Here is a 17,790-nt window from a genome sequence, read left to right on the forward strand (position 1 = left end):
GGATAAAGTCTGTAAGAGACCTGACCGGTGCATGTATGAGCTTGTTGTCTTCGTAGCACCTCATGGCATGTGGAGAAACATAATCCCTCTGCTAACCTGAGACTGGAGTGAAGTGGTGCTTCAGAGATGAGCTGGAAAGAGACCCTCCGCTGTCAATGGTTTTGAATGAACACAAACGTTTTGTGTTGAGCGACCAATGCTTGTGTAGGTTTTGCAAGTCTACATGACTTGAACAATCCCTTTTACAATAAAAAAATTCACAGCTCTGTTTAGTGATTCACCCAGTGTGTTTTGTGGTTTTACTATGATAAATGCAAACTAAAGATGCAGTCAAATTTCTTCTGCAAAATTTCTGTTGGCCATTGTCAATAGTGTAGCGATGCACAATGCAGCACTTACACAAGTCACTTTCAAGCCAAGCAGCTCTCTGTTGGTCAAACTGATGAATTTGTGAGACCGACCTGAACATGAGCAAAATCTTTGTGGGGAACTTATTCGCTCCCACACGTGAATTTTTTCGAAAGGATTCTTATTAAAATTACTGAATTTCAACTAGCAACGGTAAATATGACCGCACCTTTAAGTCTATAAAGCAGTGAGGAACATTTTTCCTATCAGGGGCCATCTAAGATTTTAATAATTTTTTAGGGGTATACAGTTGTATGCAATAATTTGGTCACTACAAAAACATTAATAAAAAATGTACTTAAAATTTAAAGCAATTACTGAACTTTGACATAAAACTTTGTGTTCATTCACTCTTTTATCTCTTAGCAGCAGCAATTTTAAGTTGTAAGATAATCATTTTATAATTTAACAGATTTTGTGTGTCATGATGCATCATAAAATTGCATATATTATAATTTTGAAAAAAACTTGTCATTAGCAGTGAGGAACATTTTTCCTATCAGGGGCCATATATTTTTAGGGGTATACAGTTGTATGCAATAATTTGGTTACTACAAACACATTAATAAAAAATGTACTTAAAATTTAAAGCAATTACTGAACTTTGACATAAAACTTTGTGTTCATTCACTCTTTTATCTCTTAGCAGCAGCAATTTTAAGTTGTAAGATAATCATTTTATAATTTAACAGATTTTGTGTGTCATGATGCATCATAAAATTGCATATATTATAATTTTGAAAAAAACTTGTCATTTAATTATATATATTTTGCATACATTATTTTAAATTAATTTCTCGTTATTATATTTTTATTCTTTATGTCAGTAAACATAGGCTAATCAATGCTATTTTATACAAAATTATTTTCTCAAAAGGCCTTGTGGGCCATATGCATCAAAAGCCAGATGTTCACCATTCCTGCTACAAACGTTTAACAAAATTAGTAGAAGAAGCACCCATGCAAACTTGTTGCATTGTTGGATTCTTTGTCTTCAAAAAATATTGTGCCATAAAAAGAAAATAGTTAATAATAATACTTCACATACGGCTCACATTTAAAATATTTAGAGAGTGGATAGATACTCTATTTTGATTAAGAACAAAACAGGGCAAAATCAATCAATCAATCCACCACAGCTCTTTTAATCAGATAAACAAAACAAGCCTCCCTGGACTCCCTGCAAGCACAGAGACAAACAAGACGGCAAAGAGAGAGAGAGAGAGAGAGAGAGAGAGAGAGAGAGAGAGAGAGAGAGAAGGCAGGAATTGAAAACAAAGAGCAAGGTGCAGGCAGGAATCTGTCAATGGGGACGTCTCCTCTGCTGACGGACTGAGTGGATTAGAGGTTGGAGGCAGACAGCTCCTCTAAAGCTCCACAAACAACCCACAGGCAGTGCTAGAACTTGTGTGTGTTCAGGTAAGCTCAATTTACTGGGGAGGAGGAGAAGAATCAGAGGGGGAAATGGAAGAGAGGGGTTGAGGTGGCTACACAGAACAATTATGTGAACAAACATGCCAAAAAGTGGCCCCTAGGCCGACATGTCCATCTACAAAACAAAAACCAGATGAAGTATCTGTGTCCATGCAGTCTCCGTAGCTTGACCACTGATGAGAAGAATCTTTAGGGACAAAGGTGAGAGAGTTTGCTGTGTTCAACTAAAGAGAAGCACAAGTAACCACTCTCAGTTAATCTCCATTCAGCAACCTGGCAAGTCTCACAAATAACAATTATGGCCACTTTCGTCTCCAATTCCAGAGTTTATCCTTCCTTAATACCATTTTTAAGCCTAGCAGCTACCTTTATTTAAACAAATGCAAAAATGTGTTAAAGAATGCTGTACCTGATATATAGACTAGTATTAATTATCCAAAATGAGAAGGTCAGAACAAAACCAAGATGTTGTCGTATACCTCAAAAACATTAAATGAGCCCATTTGTGAGGCCAGACAAACATTTTACAAAACTTCACTGAGGATTTCATGAGGTGCCTTCAGGTAACTGTGCTATTTTCTGAGACTATTTGGCAAAATGACAAGTAATATTCATCTGTTCATTGTTGAGCAGTGTTCAGTCTGAAACTGCATTGAACAACCCAGATGGAAATGAAAAAGGCAGAATAGTGCTTTCCAACTTTTCAAGCCAAATACTTTTGATCAAAACAGAACCACCTAGTCACAACAATGTTCTCTCTATTCACACTGAGGGCTGTAAACATTTCTGTAGCTAAAATAAATCACAGCGCTACAAGACATCAGTCCTTTGACAGATCTGTGCAAGGACTCTGCAATTCATCACACCAGCAAGCAGCTAAAATATAAACATTACAATTAAAACATTTAGAAAAGAATTGCATATGTTAACATGGAAATCTTGCGACCCAATTCAAACACATTTATGTTTAAAATCCTCCCAACTGTCTAAAAGTGCTCAAAGCATTTCAGAGTCTTAAACTTGCCCTCAGAAAACCAGATCTTAATTTGAAGGCAGGGGCGTAGGCAGCGGACGGGCCTGCAGGGCACAGGCCCGCCCACTCTGATGAAAGGCCCCCCCAGTTTATTATACACAGATAGCCTAATATTTGTTAAATAATTATTGTTTAATCTATTTTAACACAATTAGAGAACTATTATAACATCTCAAATAACTAAAATAAATAAAATGTGTTTTTGCATAATTCTTGATGAGTTTGATTGACAGCAGTGTTAGCCAATTGTTATTCAGTTTCGTTATTCAGTTGTTATTCAGTTTTATAATAGTTTCGGGCATGTCGCGCATGTAAATTCACCCATTCAGTTGGACTGTAATTTGCAGCTGTGTTAGAAAATGTTAGAAAAACAGCAGCAATGCATAATTCTGTAAAAAAGGCTTTTAAAAACTCGCACTGATGAGGGAGAGAGCCCGTCCATCAGCCCGCAAGTAATGGTAAGACTTTCAGTTCCACGCGCGAACCGGTTCATTCTGTGAAGCCGGGAAACACTACTGTCAAGCCGATTATGAATGTCATTTGAGCTCAGTCAGTGTTTTCAGTTGGTGTTCAAAGTCGTTTGGTGTGCAGTGTCTAAAGAATTTAAGACCAGCTGCTGCCAGTCATCCACACAAAGATTAGCCTATTTTTTATTATTATTATTTGTTTTTTTTTATATATATAATTTTTGTGACTGACGCCGGCGATTAACTGCACCTGTTTCCTAATTTGTAGGCCTATTAATTTAAATAACGAATTAACAAATAAAAAAAAATAACAAACATAACATTTCTGAATAAAATAATTTTATACACTTTAGTTATATCTAATTTGGCATTTTCAATTAACATAGGCCTGTTACATTCTTCTTATTATCCTTTTAGGCCTATTATTATTATTAAGTTACTTTTATTATTAAATTAATATTAGGCTACAATTAATAATTTCATAGCGCATCACCACATAACTGACGCGCTGCAAGGATAATAAAGATTAGGCTAGCTTACTCCTCATTGAAATTTTCTACGTTTCTTCTCTCTTTATTTTTTAATTTTTTTTCCCACTAGCCTATGTTCGGGCCACAAGAGAAATATTAATTGAGTAAATTAAAACATTTAGCTATAATAATACAACATTTTTTAATTAGCTCTTTTTTCTTCTTCAAAGGCATAATATCTATTGACATTTTCATCTTCTTGCATTCATCATCTGGCAATGTTTTTGGCAATGTAACCACTTTCCTAAATACTAAGAGATTGGAATCATACAAAAACCATCATCAACTCTGGATCCTTCAGTAACCACCTGCTGATATCTGTGTCAAAGTTTGCAAACTTAATAATCCTCTGACAGTCCAATTATATTCCTCATTGGGAATCTGAGCCAAAGGGTCATTTACTCTGTTTTTAATTCTACAAAAGAATCTGCTGCCAACTAACAGCATTAATTTGAAGGGCAATTTCAACTCCTTTCATAAAGTGATGTTGATTAATTACTTACGCTAGTTGTAATTTGGCCTCCATTAGAGTAGAAGGGGCAACAGTTATTGACAACAAATTAATTTTGACAGTCAACCATTGCATCACAAATTTCTTTTGCAATCAAAATCAAATCATACTTAAAAGCAAATGCTAGTACTAATAATATAGGATTATGCCTCTAAATATGCATGATTCAATAAGAAAGACATTTAATTCAGTTCACTCAATGAACAACAGTGTTGGCTGCATGCATCTGCTGTATAATCCACTTACTGCATTTATTTACTTATACAACCCATACATGTATTGTACATACATACATATGTAATGTTATATCATGACATGACATGTCTTCTTTATAGCCAAATTCCCTGTTTGTGTAACTTATTTGGCTAACAGACAAGAAATCTGATTATAATTCTGAAAGCGAGCCCTCAAGCGAATTGACTGGAAAACTGATGGGTTTTTTTCCAGTACGACAGGCTAAATTTCCAAACAGCTCAGGCCTGATATTATAACATATTTATCTGAGAAGGCAGATACACTTTTAAACACAGCAATGCCTTATAAAACAAACTGCTTAATCTGACCACACAACTAGAAGCATTTTCTCGACTTTATTGGGCTTAGTCTAAATAAACATTCTATAAACCAACGCTTAATCTTACAAGCAACAAAAATGCCCTATTTTCAGGGACGCGGGAAGTAGGGGTGCTGAGGGGGCTGCAGCACCCCCTGTTTTCACATGGTTGCAAATGCAACGCCAAGTTTGTTCATTTAAATTTATTCAGTTTTAGCATTTAATAATTTATTTGTAATGATCTCTGAAATGTAAATTGTAAGTGGGCTATAATAAACCCATGTTTATCTTTATAAACATGATTAATTTTACTTGTGATGTTTTCTATATGGGATGATTAGCCTAATCCTCATGAACACGTGACGCTAGCGCGCGGTATCAGACATGAACTATACAGAATGCGAACAAGAAAAGCGCAAAAGCGAATTTCAGATTTTTTTAAATGCCCATCCCAGCAAAAACTTTCCAAAATCGGCATCCAAACAACACCAGCCCCAGCACGAGCACCGACGTAGTGAACCAGCCCCCCCCCAAACCCCCACCAACACGGACACACACAACACCCCCAACCGAAAACATCTTCCCGCGCCCCTGCCTATTTTACAACCTGTATGAGCTGTACTGCAGTGTTGCATTAAGATAAAGACTAAACAGCCCATTGGATTCATCTCAGTTTTCTGTCTTACTATATGAGCTCTACCTGCAGAGTGATTTTGGCTGCTGGAACATGACAGGATACAGCTGTGTCTGAACACTCACAATCCAGCACGGCTGCCTGATACACTGCCGCAGGGGTACCTGGGGAATTAGTGTGGCTGCCACAGTGGCTCTCATGCCTACAAATAACATCAGCAGTCTGGCAGCCTTGCTATCAATGATCCAGTATTAGAGTTTCATAAGCACACAATTCACAAATTCAATTCTGAAAACTGACTCTAGGTCAGGTTGAATATCTAACAACAATTCCTGCATCCGAATATGTGTACTTTCACTGCTACACAGTATGAAAAAAGCCTCAAAATGAATCAAATGAGTAGGAAACTGGGATGCTGCTAAGATTAATGAATGGTTAATGAAAAATAGTCCAATACGATTAAGGTAACAACTTCCACTACAGGCGAGAAAAGGTGACCACATCGAAGCAAAGTCTTGGGTTGGTTTTCAGACTTTCCTCAACGTGTCTGTCTTTTTGCTCATCGGTTCACCTGGAGGGCACAATTTGAAACATGCAAAACGCTCTCATGGGGAGGAACATGAGCACTCACCAGTAAGCAAATGTTAAGGCATACTTGAACTGCGTGAGGGTCCAGGGGGGGCTCTAGATCTTATCAAGTCCATTTCATGAGGGTGAGGACAAATTCTGTCTATTTAAGGAGGTGCAAACCATTCTAGGGAACCACACATTGAATATGTACAGCAGTTCTCGGCATTTGGAAATCAAGTTTATTTTTCTAACGCATGCCCCTCAGTTGAAGCATCATTTCTAACAAATGAACAATTCGAACAAAAGACATGTGATGTGATATGTGAAGCAAACAAAAGAAAAATCAAGGTAACTTACTGTACTACTCACAGCAGCACACATAATTTAACACACTTTTATGTATGTATACTATACTGTTCAAAAGTTTGGAGTCAGTAGGATTTTTATTTATTTTAAAGAAATTAATTTGTTTATTCAACAAGGATGCAAAAGCAAGAGTAAAGACATTTAAAATGTTACAAACAACTTCTATTTCAAATAAAAAGCTGTTCTCTTGAACCTTCTATTTATCAAAAAACATTAATAAATTTACAGTGGCTTCCACAAAACATTAAGCAGCACAATTTTACAATATTACAGTTTTTACTGTATTTTTGGAAAAATAAATTAGGGATGGGTCATATTTTCGAATATTCGATTAGTTGATTTAATTATAGAATATCGAATAGGTTGTGCGATTATTGTCTTAAAAAATTTCCCCATGTTTTCCTTGCTGATGCGGTAGTTCATATAGAGCTTTCAATAACGCACCTAAAAGCTGTCAAAGACAACAGAAGAATACATTGTCTCACGCGCACACACTAGACTTGCGTGGCATAAAAAAAAGACTTGCGTAGCATATAATGGTTACAGTAACTTGGGACGATGTCAAATAAGAGCTCTGTGTGGACCACAAACACCCCCGCCTTGGTTAGAGGTGTGGCTGAATCCGTATTCAGAAAGGCACAGAAAACAAATAAAGCGTTCTACGGAGCCACTAAAGGGACATGGTTAGCCGCTTGCTAACGGTAGCCTGTTACATTACAGTACATAACATTTCACTTACCACATAAACAGAGTAAGGAGAGATGACTGTTAGGATGATGGCGAATGATTTGCAGATCCTTCTAATCATGTCAAATGTGTGGTAAGTACTGCTGAATGCTGCTCCGTATGTGATCGCGAATCTCGTAAAAAACAAGTGCGCGTTCATAAGCGATTTCAAAGCCCCGCATATTAATAACGGCTATAAGGTAGCCTATCTTCTGAATTAAACAGTTTATCATACAGATTGAAAGGGTGAATCCCGTCTCTCTCCATCTCTCTCTGTTTATGGGTGTTTGTGCGTGCTTGTGGGGGAGGGGTACGATTTTCGAATAATAATCGAATAATACCCAGCGATTTTCTAATATTATTTTTGCTTGGAATGCCCATCCCTAAAATAAATGCAGTCTTGATGAGCATAAAAGACTTCATAATCGAACAAGCACAAAATTCCTCATAATCATTTGACAAGCAGTAAAATGAAAGAGAAAACTTCATTTAGAAAACAAACAAGTGGCACAAGACACAATGAGGGCATCTTGAGCCCTTTCTGAAAGGAGTGTATAACAACATTCTGCAGAATCCCATTGTATAATTGCCAAACTTCAGAAGACACACACACCTCGTGCCAACTTCTGTTAGACACAGGCTCTTTGTGCCAGTCAATTGACTTAGCGAATGAATAATCTAATTAGCATGCACCTAGAACAACAGTATTGAATGCCAAATCCATAAAAATCAAGTCAGTCTTCATCTAATGCTTTTATGATAGAAAGCAAAAGATCAACAAATTAACCTACTCAAGAAGAGTTCATACTCATATTGCAGATCATACTGACCGAACTAAACCATGCAAAACACTTTGAGTCTTCTCCCTTCTCCCACAGAATCGTGTGAAATGACACTGGTTTTCTCCAGATGATTCCACTGTGGCTACAGAAGATTGGGAGTGGGAGGTGAGAGCATTTCTTCAGTCATGGTAAAAGAGAAACGGTGCCATTACAAAACAGCGTGTTTCTTTATAGCCATGGCGTAGGAGAACAATGAACAGGCTGTCCGGAGGGTCTCTGAAACGTAAAGCGTCCTCAAAGCCCACTAAAACAAGCGATCTGCATTTGCATACATAAAAGCGGAAGCCTTTAATGTTTTCAAGTGGGCTGTGTATACAAAAAGAAAAGTAAGACGATAGACAAGAAAATCAAATAATGAAGGAATGGAGTTCATCTTTGTAAAAATGTATCTAATCTCAAAACTGTAAATGTATCAGAATCTCAAAACTATCACAAACTTACTTAGCATTACCTAATTAGCCTGACAATGGCGGTCATTAAGACAGGCAATCGCCCTTCTCAAATGATATTATGGTGGCTAAATATAGACGAAAGATTTCATCAAGTAAGTCATCTTCAAAGTGAAGCACTTGTTTCTAACATATCAGCTTTAATTTTTTTGGCAGTCAAGCAGTAAGTCCTTAATAATGCTTTCTGGGACTTTGCTGGGTACTAAGTGCACTTGGCGGGTTTATAATTGGACAGCTTCATTCAACCCATCAGAGAAAGTTTGAGATTGAAAAACGTTTTTCAATAAAATGATTAAAACCCAACCAAAGCTCTATTAAAGTTTTCCAGTTCAATATGCCAACGTGTCAATCAAAAGACATCCCAGACGGAACTAACTCGCACGGATTCTAGTTATTGCTCTCGCACAGTCACTCCTTTACAAGCACTTGGTGAGCACACAAAGAAATGAAGGATGATGCAGATAGGGATGCACATGTCTGTAATCCAACCAGTCATATTCTAAACATCCTGAGACCAAAACAATAAAAAGATGTTGAAATATCTTACCACTGTCTTCAATGGAAAAGTGGAATGTGTCGCTTGTGGCATTGTCTCCATCTCGAAGCACGTAGCATATATGCATGTCATTGATGTCAGCTGAAGGATGAAACATTCAAAAGGAAGAGTTACTTTTTAAACTATATTAGATTCTAAGCTAAGCTCTGATTCACGTTATTGCTTTATAAAGATACTATATAGATCCATTTTATTATACATTTCAGATTTTTCAGAATGCCACAATTGACTAAGCAAAATCAAGCATTACAGAGAAATATGTAATATATGTTTTAAAATGTTCATATACTCACATGTAAACATTTCTATATATTAAATTATATATAGGAAATTACATTGTATATTAAATTAAATTATATTGTAAGGTAAACCTTTAGTTTTACCTTACTGTGAGTATCTTATCTACACCTAAAAGATGCATATTAGCATCTTAAAGCAGAAATTTTCAAACTTATTTCTGCCAAGGATGTCTAAATATGATCCCCAACAGAAGGATCCAAAAATATAAAGGCAGCTATACAGTATATTTTAAGAGTAATTTGGACTTGTAAGAAAAACATACCAGTAATGTGTGGTAAAAATTCAATAATTGGCAAGTGTGCTATCATTGTACTAAAACCATTAATTTCTAAATAAATATTAAAATTTTTGTTTATTACTTTTCACAATAGACATTGTTTTTTTTATATATTTATAGTTATTATAAATGTACAGTACTGTGCAAAAGTCTTAGGCCATTAGTATTTTCACACAAAAATTTTTTATATCTTTTGCTGTAGTGTGTCAGTAGGAAATATTAGTTTACATTTCCAAACATTCCTTTTTCCATTAATTGTAATAATCCAGTGAGATTTTTGTTTGCATAAGGAGTCTAACAACAGCCAGTGCTCCACATAGAGATCTGATCTCACCATCATCCAGGATTACATGAAGAAACAGAAAAAGATGAGGCAGACTAAACCCAGAAGAACTGTGGCAATGTCTCCAAGATGCTTGAAGAAACTTGAAATAACTGTTTTATTTATTTTTTTGTGAAAATACTAATGGCCTAAGACTTTTGTACAGTACAATTCTTGCCATTTTTTTCCTAAAAGTATAGCCCTGATCCAAATGGCCCACTTGAACTCTACAGGAACCATTACCAAAAGCCCATGTGTCAAAGTCCAGACTCTGAGGAGGACCATAAGGGCACAGGGTCTATATGAACCAGGTTGAAAAGCACTTTCAAATAAGGGCATTTTGCCCATCTGCTCCTGCACAGAGCTCTGCAGGCACCAAACTACATTATGTCTGAGATTTATCAGCTGGGCAGTGTTTAATTTAGACTGAAAGAAATATGAAGCTCTGAAGCCGTGGTACATCAATTCCCTTCTGACTGAAAGGAGCCATAAAGAGCAGCAGGTCTCCAGCAGGCACCCATCAATTAATTTCTCCACCACCCTCTCTTGTGTTCAAACTTTGGAGTGCATTTCATGTATGTGGTATTTCTGAGAGGGTGTTACATCCACAGCGCTAGCCTATCTTCAATATTTGATGTCAAAACATTTCTCTTCAAAGCAGCCAGCTCATAAAAATGTAAACCCTTCGTTTTCAAATGCCCACAAGGGACCAGCAACTTTATTTACTGTCAGTAGCCCACACCATCACCCCCAGCCCCCAACTGTGCTAAATTCCCTTGAAATATTCAAAGAGAATCCTAAAAAAGCAGCTTATTTAGAAAGGGGAAGCACAGTGGCAAGCTGAGCATGTTCCCTGCTAGTTTTGACATTTACAAGTGTTTACAACTATACTAAGAGCTCAGGTCTTTACTGTAACTCTATGACTTGTGTAACACAATAACGACTGTTTGCTTTTTAAACAATTCATACTATATTGGTCTTATTTGATGGCAAAAACATTTTGTGTGCAATGTGTCACAAGGTGCACACTTTTTCAGATAATCTTTCAATATTTCAGGACAAATCCTCCTTCATAACACTGTTGAGAACATAGCAAGACCTATCATTTAGGATCATGAAACGGTTTACCCAAAAATGAAAATTGTCAATTTATTCACCCTCCTATCCAGGCTGCTCTTCTCCATATAATAAAAATGAAAGATAAAAGATGCTGTCAAGCTCCAAATCATCCTTTATTTTATGGTGCCTTTTTGTCATTTTGTAACTGCTCTGATGATTGATTGATTGATAGACAGACAGACAGACAGACTAAACCTAAGTTTGTTTGCCAGTCTCCCAGTCTGTTTCAGAAGGGTTTTGGGTTTTCTTCTGGCCAGGTCGGGAGATGAGATAGTAAACAACTTTTAGCATATTTTTAGTAATTTATTTATTTCTTTTCAAGCACGAGTTGACAGACTCAGTCCAGATTCACTTTTATTATATGTAACTGAGCAGCCAAGATATTCTTCAAAAAAGATCACCTTCTGTGCATGAAAGAAAGAAAGTCTTTTGGGTCTGGAACGACATGGGGGTGAATAAATGATCACAGTATGTTCCTTTTTGCATGAGCTATCCCTTTAATACAGTATTCTTAGATGTATGTTAATCCAGTATTTTCTCACATACTATTCCAATACACTAAACATTAATCAACTAGTACCATTAATTAATTTAATATATTTTTTAATTAATATAGCATATTGTATTAAACTGATATCACAAAACTTACCTTGGGTGAATGTGGTGATAGTGGCATTTCCTTTCCCCAAGTCAATGAGGTAGCCATGCTCAGTAGCCACAGTAATTTTAAAAGTCACTGCTCCGTGAGGGCTGTCTCTGTCTTCTGCCTTTAATGTTTTACTAGTGATCAGGAACCCAAGGTGACCAGTAGGGAGAATTCTTAATGTTGTACCACCCTTATTAGTCACAACCTGCGGAACTCCATTGTCTACTGGATAAATTGCGATTTTCATCATCTGGGGCTTGCGAGTCGCATAAACCGTGTCAGGGAACACATAAAAGTCTGTGTGAGTTCCATCGGTAACAGTAAACGAGAAGCTGTCGGAGGCAGACTCGGTTCCATCGTGCTTATAACGTATCATGTTTTCATTCAGGTCCTGCTTGGTGAAGGAAGTGACAGGTCGGGTGTTGTTAAACAGCAACTTGCCGTGTACAGGCACCTGGGTGATTGTAAACTTTAAAAGGTGATCGACTGTATCACGGTCCTCCACCGTCAACTCAAAAGGAGTGATTAACTTATTTTCACCTTCATTAACAACCAGACCGTGAATGGTGACCACAGGCTTTTTGTTGTCCACATCCGTAATGGACACGCGGAAGGTGCGGAACACAGGATTGTAGCCATCAGTCACCTCAAACTCAAAGCTGTCCATCTTCACCTCATCATCAGCAGTGTGGATGTAGTAAATTTTATTTCCAGCTAGTTGAAGCTGAGTGAATGAACTAATGGGCATCCCTGGCACATCAGTGCACTCTAAGTGTCCTCGTATAGGGGCACGTGTGATGGTGAACACCAAGTGTTCATCGGGGCTGTTATGATCACTAGTGCTGAGCAGGTCTGTGGTTAGAGTCACCCTTCCTCCTTCTTTCAGAGAAACACCTTTGCTGATCACATCAGGGAACACCATGTCTATTCCACCAACAGTTACATAGAAGTATCTGTCAATCAAAGGGTTAATGCCATCAGTAACATCGAATTTGATAAGGTCACGAACTCCCTCTTGTCCATTGTGAATGTACACAATCATATCTTGGTCGACCTCATTTTGTGTGAAGTTCATTCCAACAGTAATGTTTTCTAGAGCTCCAAATTGTGTTCGCTTTTGTAAAAACCCTTGATTTGGTCCATAACGGATGATGTAGGTCAGAATGCTGTCTTCTGTATCCAGATCAGTGGCTTTTAAAACTTTATTGCCGATTATTTTCACCTCTCCTACTTCTATTTCAAGGCCATCATTAATCGCCATCCTTGGGGTTTCATCGTCAACCAAAATTATCATAATCATGACGGTTTTCTCCACTGTGAATTTGCCATCAGTAAGTAGAACATCAAAACTATCCTCTGTGGTTTCTGAATCATCATGCTCGTAGACAATACTTGAAGCCTCTTGTATCTGATCGAGTGTGAAGTTTGTGACAGGAATAGTGCCTGAGGTTAACTGATTGAGGATATATCCATGTTTCGGAAGTTTTGAAATAATAAACGTAAGCCCATCCGCTGGAATGTCAGCATCAGCACCGTTTATTATTGGAGTGTCAATCACAATGTTCATGCCTTCCATCACAACAAACTCTCTCATATGGATCTCTGGCTTTTCGTCATTGGATGGGATTATCACGATTGGGAAAAAGAGTCTCTCTGAAAAGTTTATCCCATCTGAACACCTGAAAGTAAACCTGTCCTCAACTGGCTCGACACCTTTATGAATACTTTGCACGTAATAAATGTGGTTTTCCCGAATGTCTTTAATGGTGAACGCGCTAATAGCAATCCCTGATCTGGATTTCTCAGAGCCTGGTGCAGGGGAGATGTTTTCTACGTAGCCTGAGGTGGGCTGTACAATAATTGTGCAAAGAAGGTCATCATTAGGGGTGTCGATGTCATTAGCACTAATATGTGAAATTTGGATAACGTTTTTCTCACCCTCTACGACAATGAATTGGAGGCCCACGAAGACCTCAGGGGCCTGACTATCCAACGGCAGAATGGTGACTTGCACGCGAACCCCTTTGATTTTATTTCCCCCAACTGTCCATTCATCAGACATATCGGTAAGTGTAAGATTAAAGAAGTCGTATTTTGTTGTCAAGCCAATTTCTCCACTATTATGTGCATATATTACCAAGCCACTAATGATGTCTGCTTGAGTGAACCTATTGGAGGGCACACCATTTACTAATACTTCACCAAACACTGGGGGATCCTCTACGATAAAGGTCAGCCTGAGGTCATCAGTGTCCTCGTCTCGACCCTGAATGACGTTGGTGGTGATCTCAGTCACTCCATTCTCCAAAACATCTATGTAAGAGCCAATAGTACCCTCTGGAAGGCTGATGGTTGGTGCTTCATCATCAATAGGCTTCACATTGATCCTGACGGTGATTGTGACAACGTGGACACCGTCACTGACATCCAACTGGAAGAAATCGCTGGTTGACTCATCACCATTATGAATGTAAGATATTCTGCCAAAAGATATATCGTCCAAATTAAATGAATTCCCTTTAGTCATGTCAGTGAATGTGTACTTAACCTGACCGTGCTTTGGAGGCTGGGTGATTGTAAACAGAATCTGTGAGCTGTCCGTGTCGGCATCTGTGGTGTCCAGCTCGGCACGTGTGATGACGTGCACCCCTCGTTCTTGAACGGTAAAGCCTGTGTTGGTGATCTGGGGAGGCTTGTTGTCAACAGGCTGTAAAAATATGGTGAAAACTCCATTGGCGCTGTTTCCTACCATGTCCTCAACTTTGAAATGGAACTGCACCATATGCGGGGTTATTCCGAGCTCTAGATCAGGAGGTTTGTAGGCTATCTTGTGATGATTTATCTGTGCCTGAGTGAACTCGGTGACTTCTGAATTTGGACTCTCAGTTAAAACGATGCTTCCTAGAATGCCAGGGCTGTTCTCATCTGTGTCTGTGGGTGGCTTGGTAATTGTGTATTTTAAATCTCTGTCTTCTGAGTCCAAGTCTGTGTAGCGCAAGAACTTCTTTCGAAAATAGGTGAGCTGATACTCATGAACGGTCACTTGCAGAATGGTCCCGGGATACAGCTCTGGGGGGATATCATCAATGGGGAGAACTTTGATGATGAACGAGTTCTCACCTGATTGGTTCGGTGGGTCGTTGTCATCTTGTACATGGAAAACAAACTGGTCCATGATGGTCTTTGTATTATGTGGTCCGATGTGCCTGTAAAACAGCTTGCCTTCTGTAATGTCGTGCTGGAACCATTCTGTCACTACTTTCTCATACATCTCATCTTGGGCATTGAACCTCCATGTGGATGGATCCTCTGGTGCATCTGATTGACGAAGTATCACTTCTCCTATAGTAGAGTATGGAGGCACCATGATGAATTTAATAGTTGAATCCTCAGAGTCTATATCTGCTGCACTAAGCATTAAAGAAGAAATGGGCATCATTTGGTTTTTAAACAAAACTAAGCCTGTGTTGGCATTGATTATGGGAGGTTCATCATCAGTTGGAACCACAGTGATGGGAAATAGAAACTCAACTTCATTTTTTCCATCTGTCATTCTGAAAATAATATTATCGCTGTACGTATCGCTGCCATCATGCTGGTAGATGACGCTCCCTACATCAAGATCTGCTGGGGTGAAGAATTTTCGCCTGGACCCCAGAACCGTGAGCTCTCCATGGCGAAGGCCGTTAATAACTGTGATTTGGACGTTGTCTAAGTTGTCCTCGTCACTAATTTGTAGGTTTTGTGAGCTGGACAGTGGCCTGGACTGACCCTCATAAAGCAGTTGGCCAGTGTTACGGGTCACAACCGGAGCTAGAGTGTTCATGGGCTTAACCACTATCATAAAAGCAAAGGGGTCTGACATAGCCCCCTCAGTATCTATAACTTCAAACTCAATTTGGAAAATTCTCTCCACATTTGAATCCACAGAGGGAGGCTTGTAGGCTATTTTAAGATCTTTCAGGTCTGCTTGATAAAAAGACGTGATGGGCAAATTCCTGTCATCTGTGCTCACAATGTAGCCCTCCTCAAAGGACAGCGGGGAAGTGATGTTGAAGATTAAATCATCAGGATTAGATTCCACATCCTCAGCGGCAAGCATATCGTGGGTTATAGCAGTCATTACAAACTGGTCAACTTCCATCATCATCATTGCTACAAAACTCGGTTTAGGAGCAGTGTTTTTCTCACCCTCCTTTATAATGACCACGATTTGGAAAAACTCTTGCTTCAGTACATTTGCTTCTTTATCTTGTAACTCTAAATACATGGGAATATAATCTCGGTTTGGAGAACGATGTGCAAAAGTATGCTGATAGCGAATGTCCATCCTGACAAATTCATCACAGTCCACAGGTTTCCCTAATTTTCCATTATCAATAAGCTTTCCATACCTGGGTAATGAGCTGCCACTGGCCAGATATGTAACTTTACACAAATTAGCATTTCTATCATAAGTAAACTCCAGGATTTTCTTATCAATAGGATTACTCATTCCAAGCAGCTTCTCCACAAATACAGGCATGTGTTTGGTAAGAATCTCAAGCTGAGTGAAAATCACCTCAACTTCCATCATAAAGGGAATGATGACTGTATCAGTCTGAGTATCATATCTGAGCTGAAGTCTTACTCTGTCGTTTGAAGGGCTCCTGGATCCGAAATGCGAGTATTTTACATCATTGGGACCAAATTCACAAGGAAACTTTTTCGGGGACAGCTGTCCCGGTCTCTGTGACAGCGGGTCATTATCCAGAACTGTTATGGTGCACTTGTCTCCGGGCTGAACTTGGATAACCAGGTCATTGATTGGATCAATATAGACAGATCTGCCGAAAGGAACCCGTACTCCATTATTGGCAACAAGAATAGCATCCTCTGAAAGTTCAGATCTTAAACCGTACGTTAATCCCAAACTCTGAAATCCCTGTGCAGATGCATCGCGACACAAAGTCAGTATAAAGAGAAACAAGTGCACATGAAACGCTCTACGTTGTCGCTGCTCTGTTATACTCCGAGCCATTTGTGTTATAAACCAGAATTACTACTACACGTTCGGCACAGTCCGTGGCAAGATGAGAAAGTGAAGCAAGTTAAAGCGCGCAGCAGAAAAATCTCCCATTCGCATCCGCGCAAAGGTGCATCATTCTCCCTGTGCAACTGACACTCTGAATAAACTTCATGCCTCGCGGAGCCGTGCGAGGGAAATCACGCCCCGCTCTCACGCTATTGGCGCACGTTTACGAAGGAATGCGTTCGGAGTGCTCTGATTGGTCGCAAGCAGTGTCACACCGAGGCAAGCGGGGACAGATCTGCATGAATCAGAAGGAATGACTTGTTGTGGCGTATTATGGCAGGCCGTTTTAGCATTCCTTCCTTTAAACTAACTAGTATCAGGATTTAAATTGGGCCGGGGCCGTCCGGGGTTTGAGCCCCGGCACATTGACTCCGGGGCTCGACATTAACGCTTCATTAACGCCAGACAAGTAAGCAATGCTGAGGTAAAAAATCAAAATGAAAAGTTTTTATATTTTACAGTTAGTTAGTTAGTTAGGCAACATCACACAACGTTTTCACCATTACGACTGTTTAATAGTTCAATAAACAGTTCAATAAGCAAGTACAATAATATTAGGTCACTAACATTTTAGGCGGAACCACAGCGCATCTCACAGAAAACAGCCGATTCATTGCTGAATGATGCCGTGTTCTGAACTAATCGGTTGAGTCAAAGTTTCATTAGCCCATGCATAAACATCTAATGAATCAGCCATTTGAACGAATCACTTGAATGAACAACTCAGTGACTCACTCATTAAACGCTCACTACTGGCACCTACTGGCGTTTTAATTTAGTTTAAAAGTATAATTTCCACCATAATTTCTTTGTTTGTATATTAAAAAAAATATTTAAAACAATCTCATAACATTATTCAATGCAATTGTATTTTTTCAGTGTAAATGATTTAATTTGATAACGTAGAGATAACAATAATCACATTATTATAATTGAATGTATAGATTAAATGTAAGAATTTGAAATGAAAGAT

General features: G+C 38.6%; 1 protein-coding gene across 1 annotated transcript in view; it reads right to left on the minus strand.

Annotated features, from left to right (window-relative positions):
• The window catches only part of LOC107730863 (FRAS1-related extracellular matrix protein 2-like), a 79,014-nt gene extending 62,151 nt beyond the window's left edge, over positions 1-16,863 (minus strand). The window contains exons 1-2 of the mRNA XM_016541820.1: positions 11,747-16,863; positions 9,071-9,160 (exon numbers count right to left, since the gene is read on the minus strand). Of these exons, the coding sequence (XP_016397306.1) occupies positions 9,071-9,160; positions 11,747-16,763 (5,107 nt within the window). The 5' untranslated portion in view covers positions 16,764-16,863. The remainder of the gene's footprint in view (positions 1-9,070; positions 9,161-11,746) is intronic.
• Positions 16,864-17,790: the final 927 nt, after the last annotated feature.

Source organism: Sinocyclocheilus rhinocerous, unplaced genomic scaffold, assembly GCF_001515625.1.
Source record: "Sinocyclocheilus rhinocerous isolate Xijiao unplaced genomic scaffold, SAMN03320098_v1.1 scaffold938, whole genome shotgun sequence".
NCBI lineage: Eukaryota > Metazoa > Chordata > Actinopteri > Cypriniformes > Cyprinidae > Sinocyclocheilus > Sinocyclocheilus rhinocerous.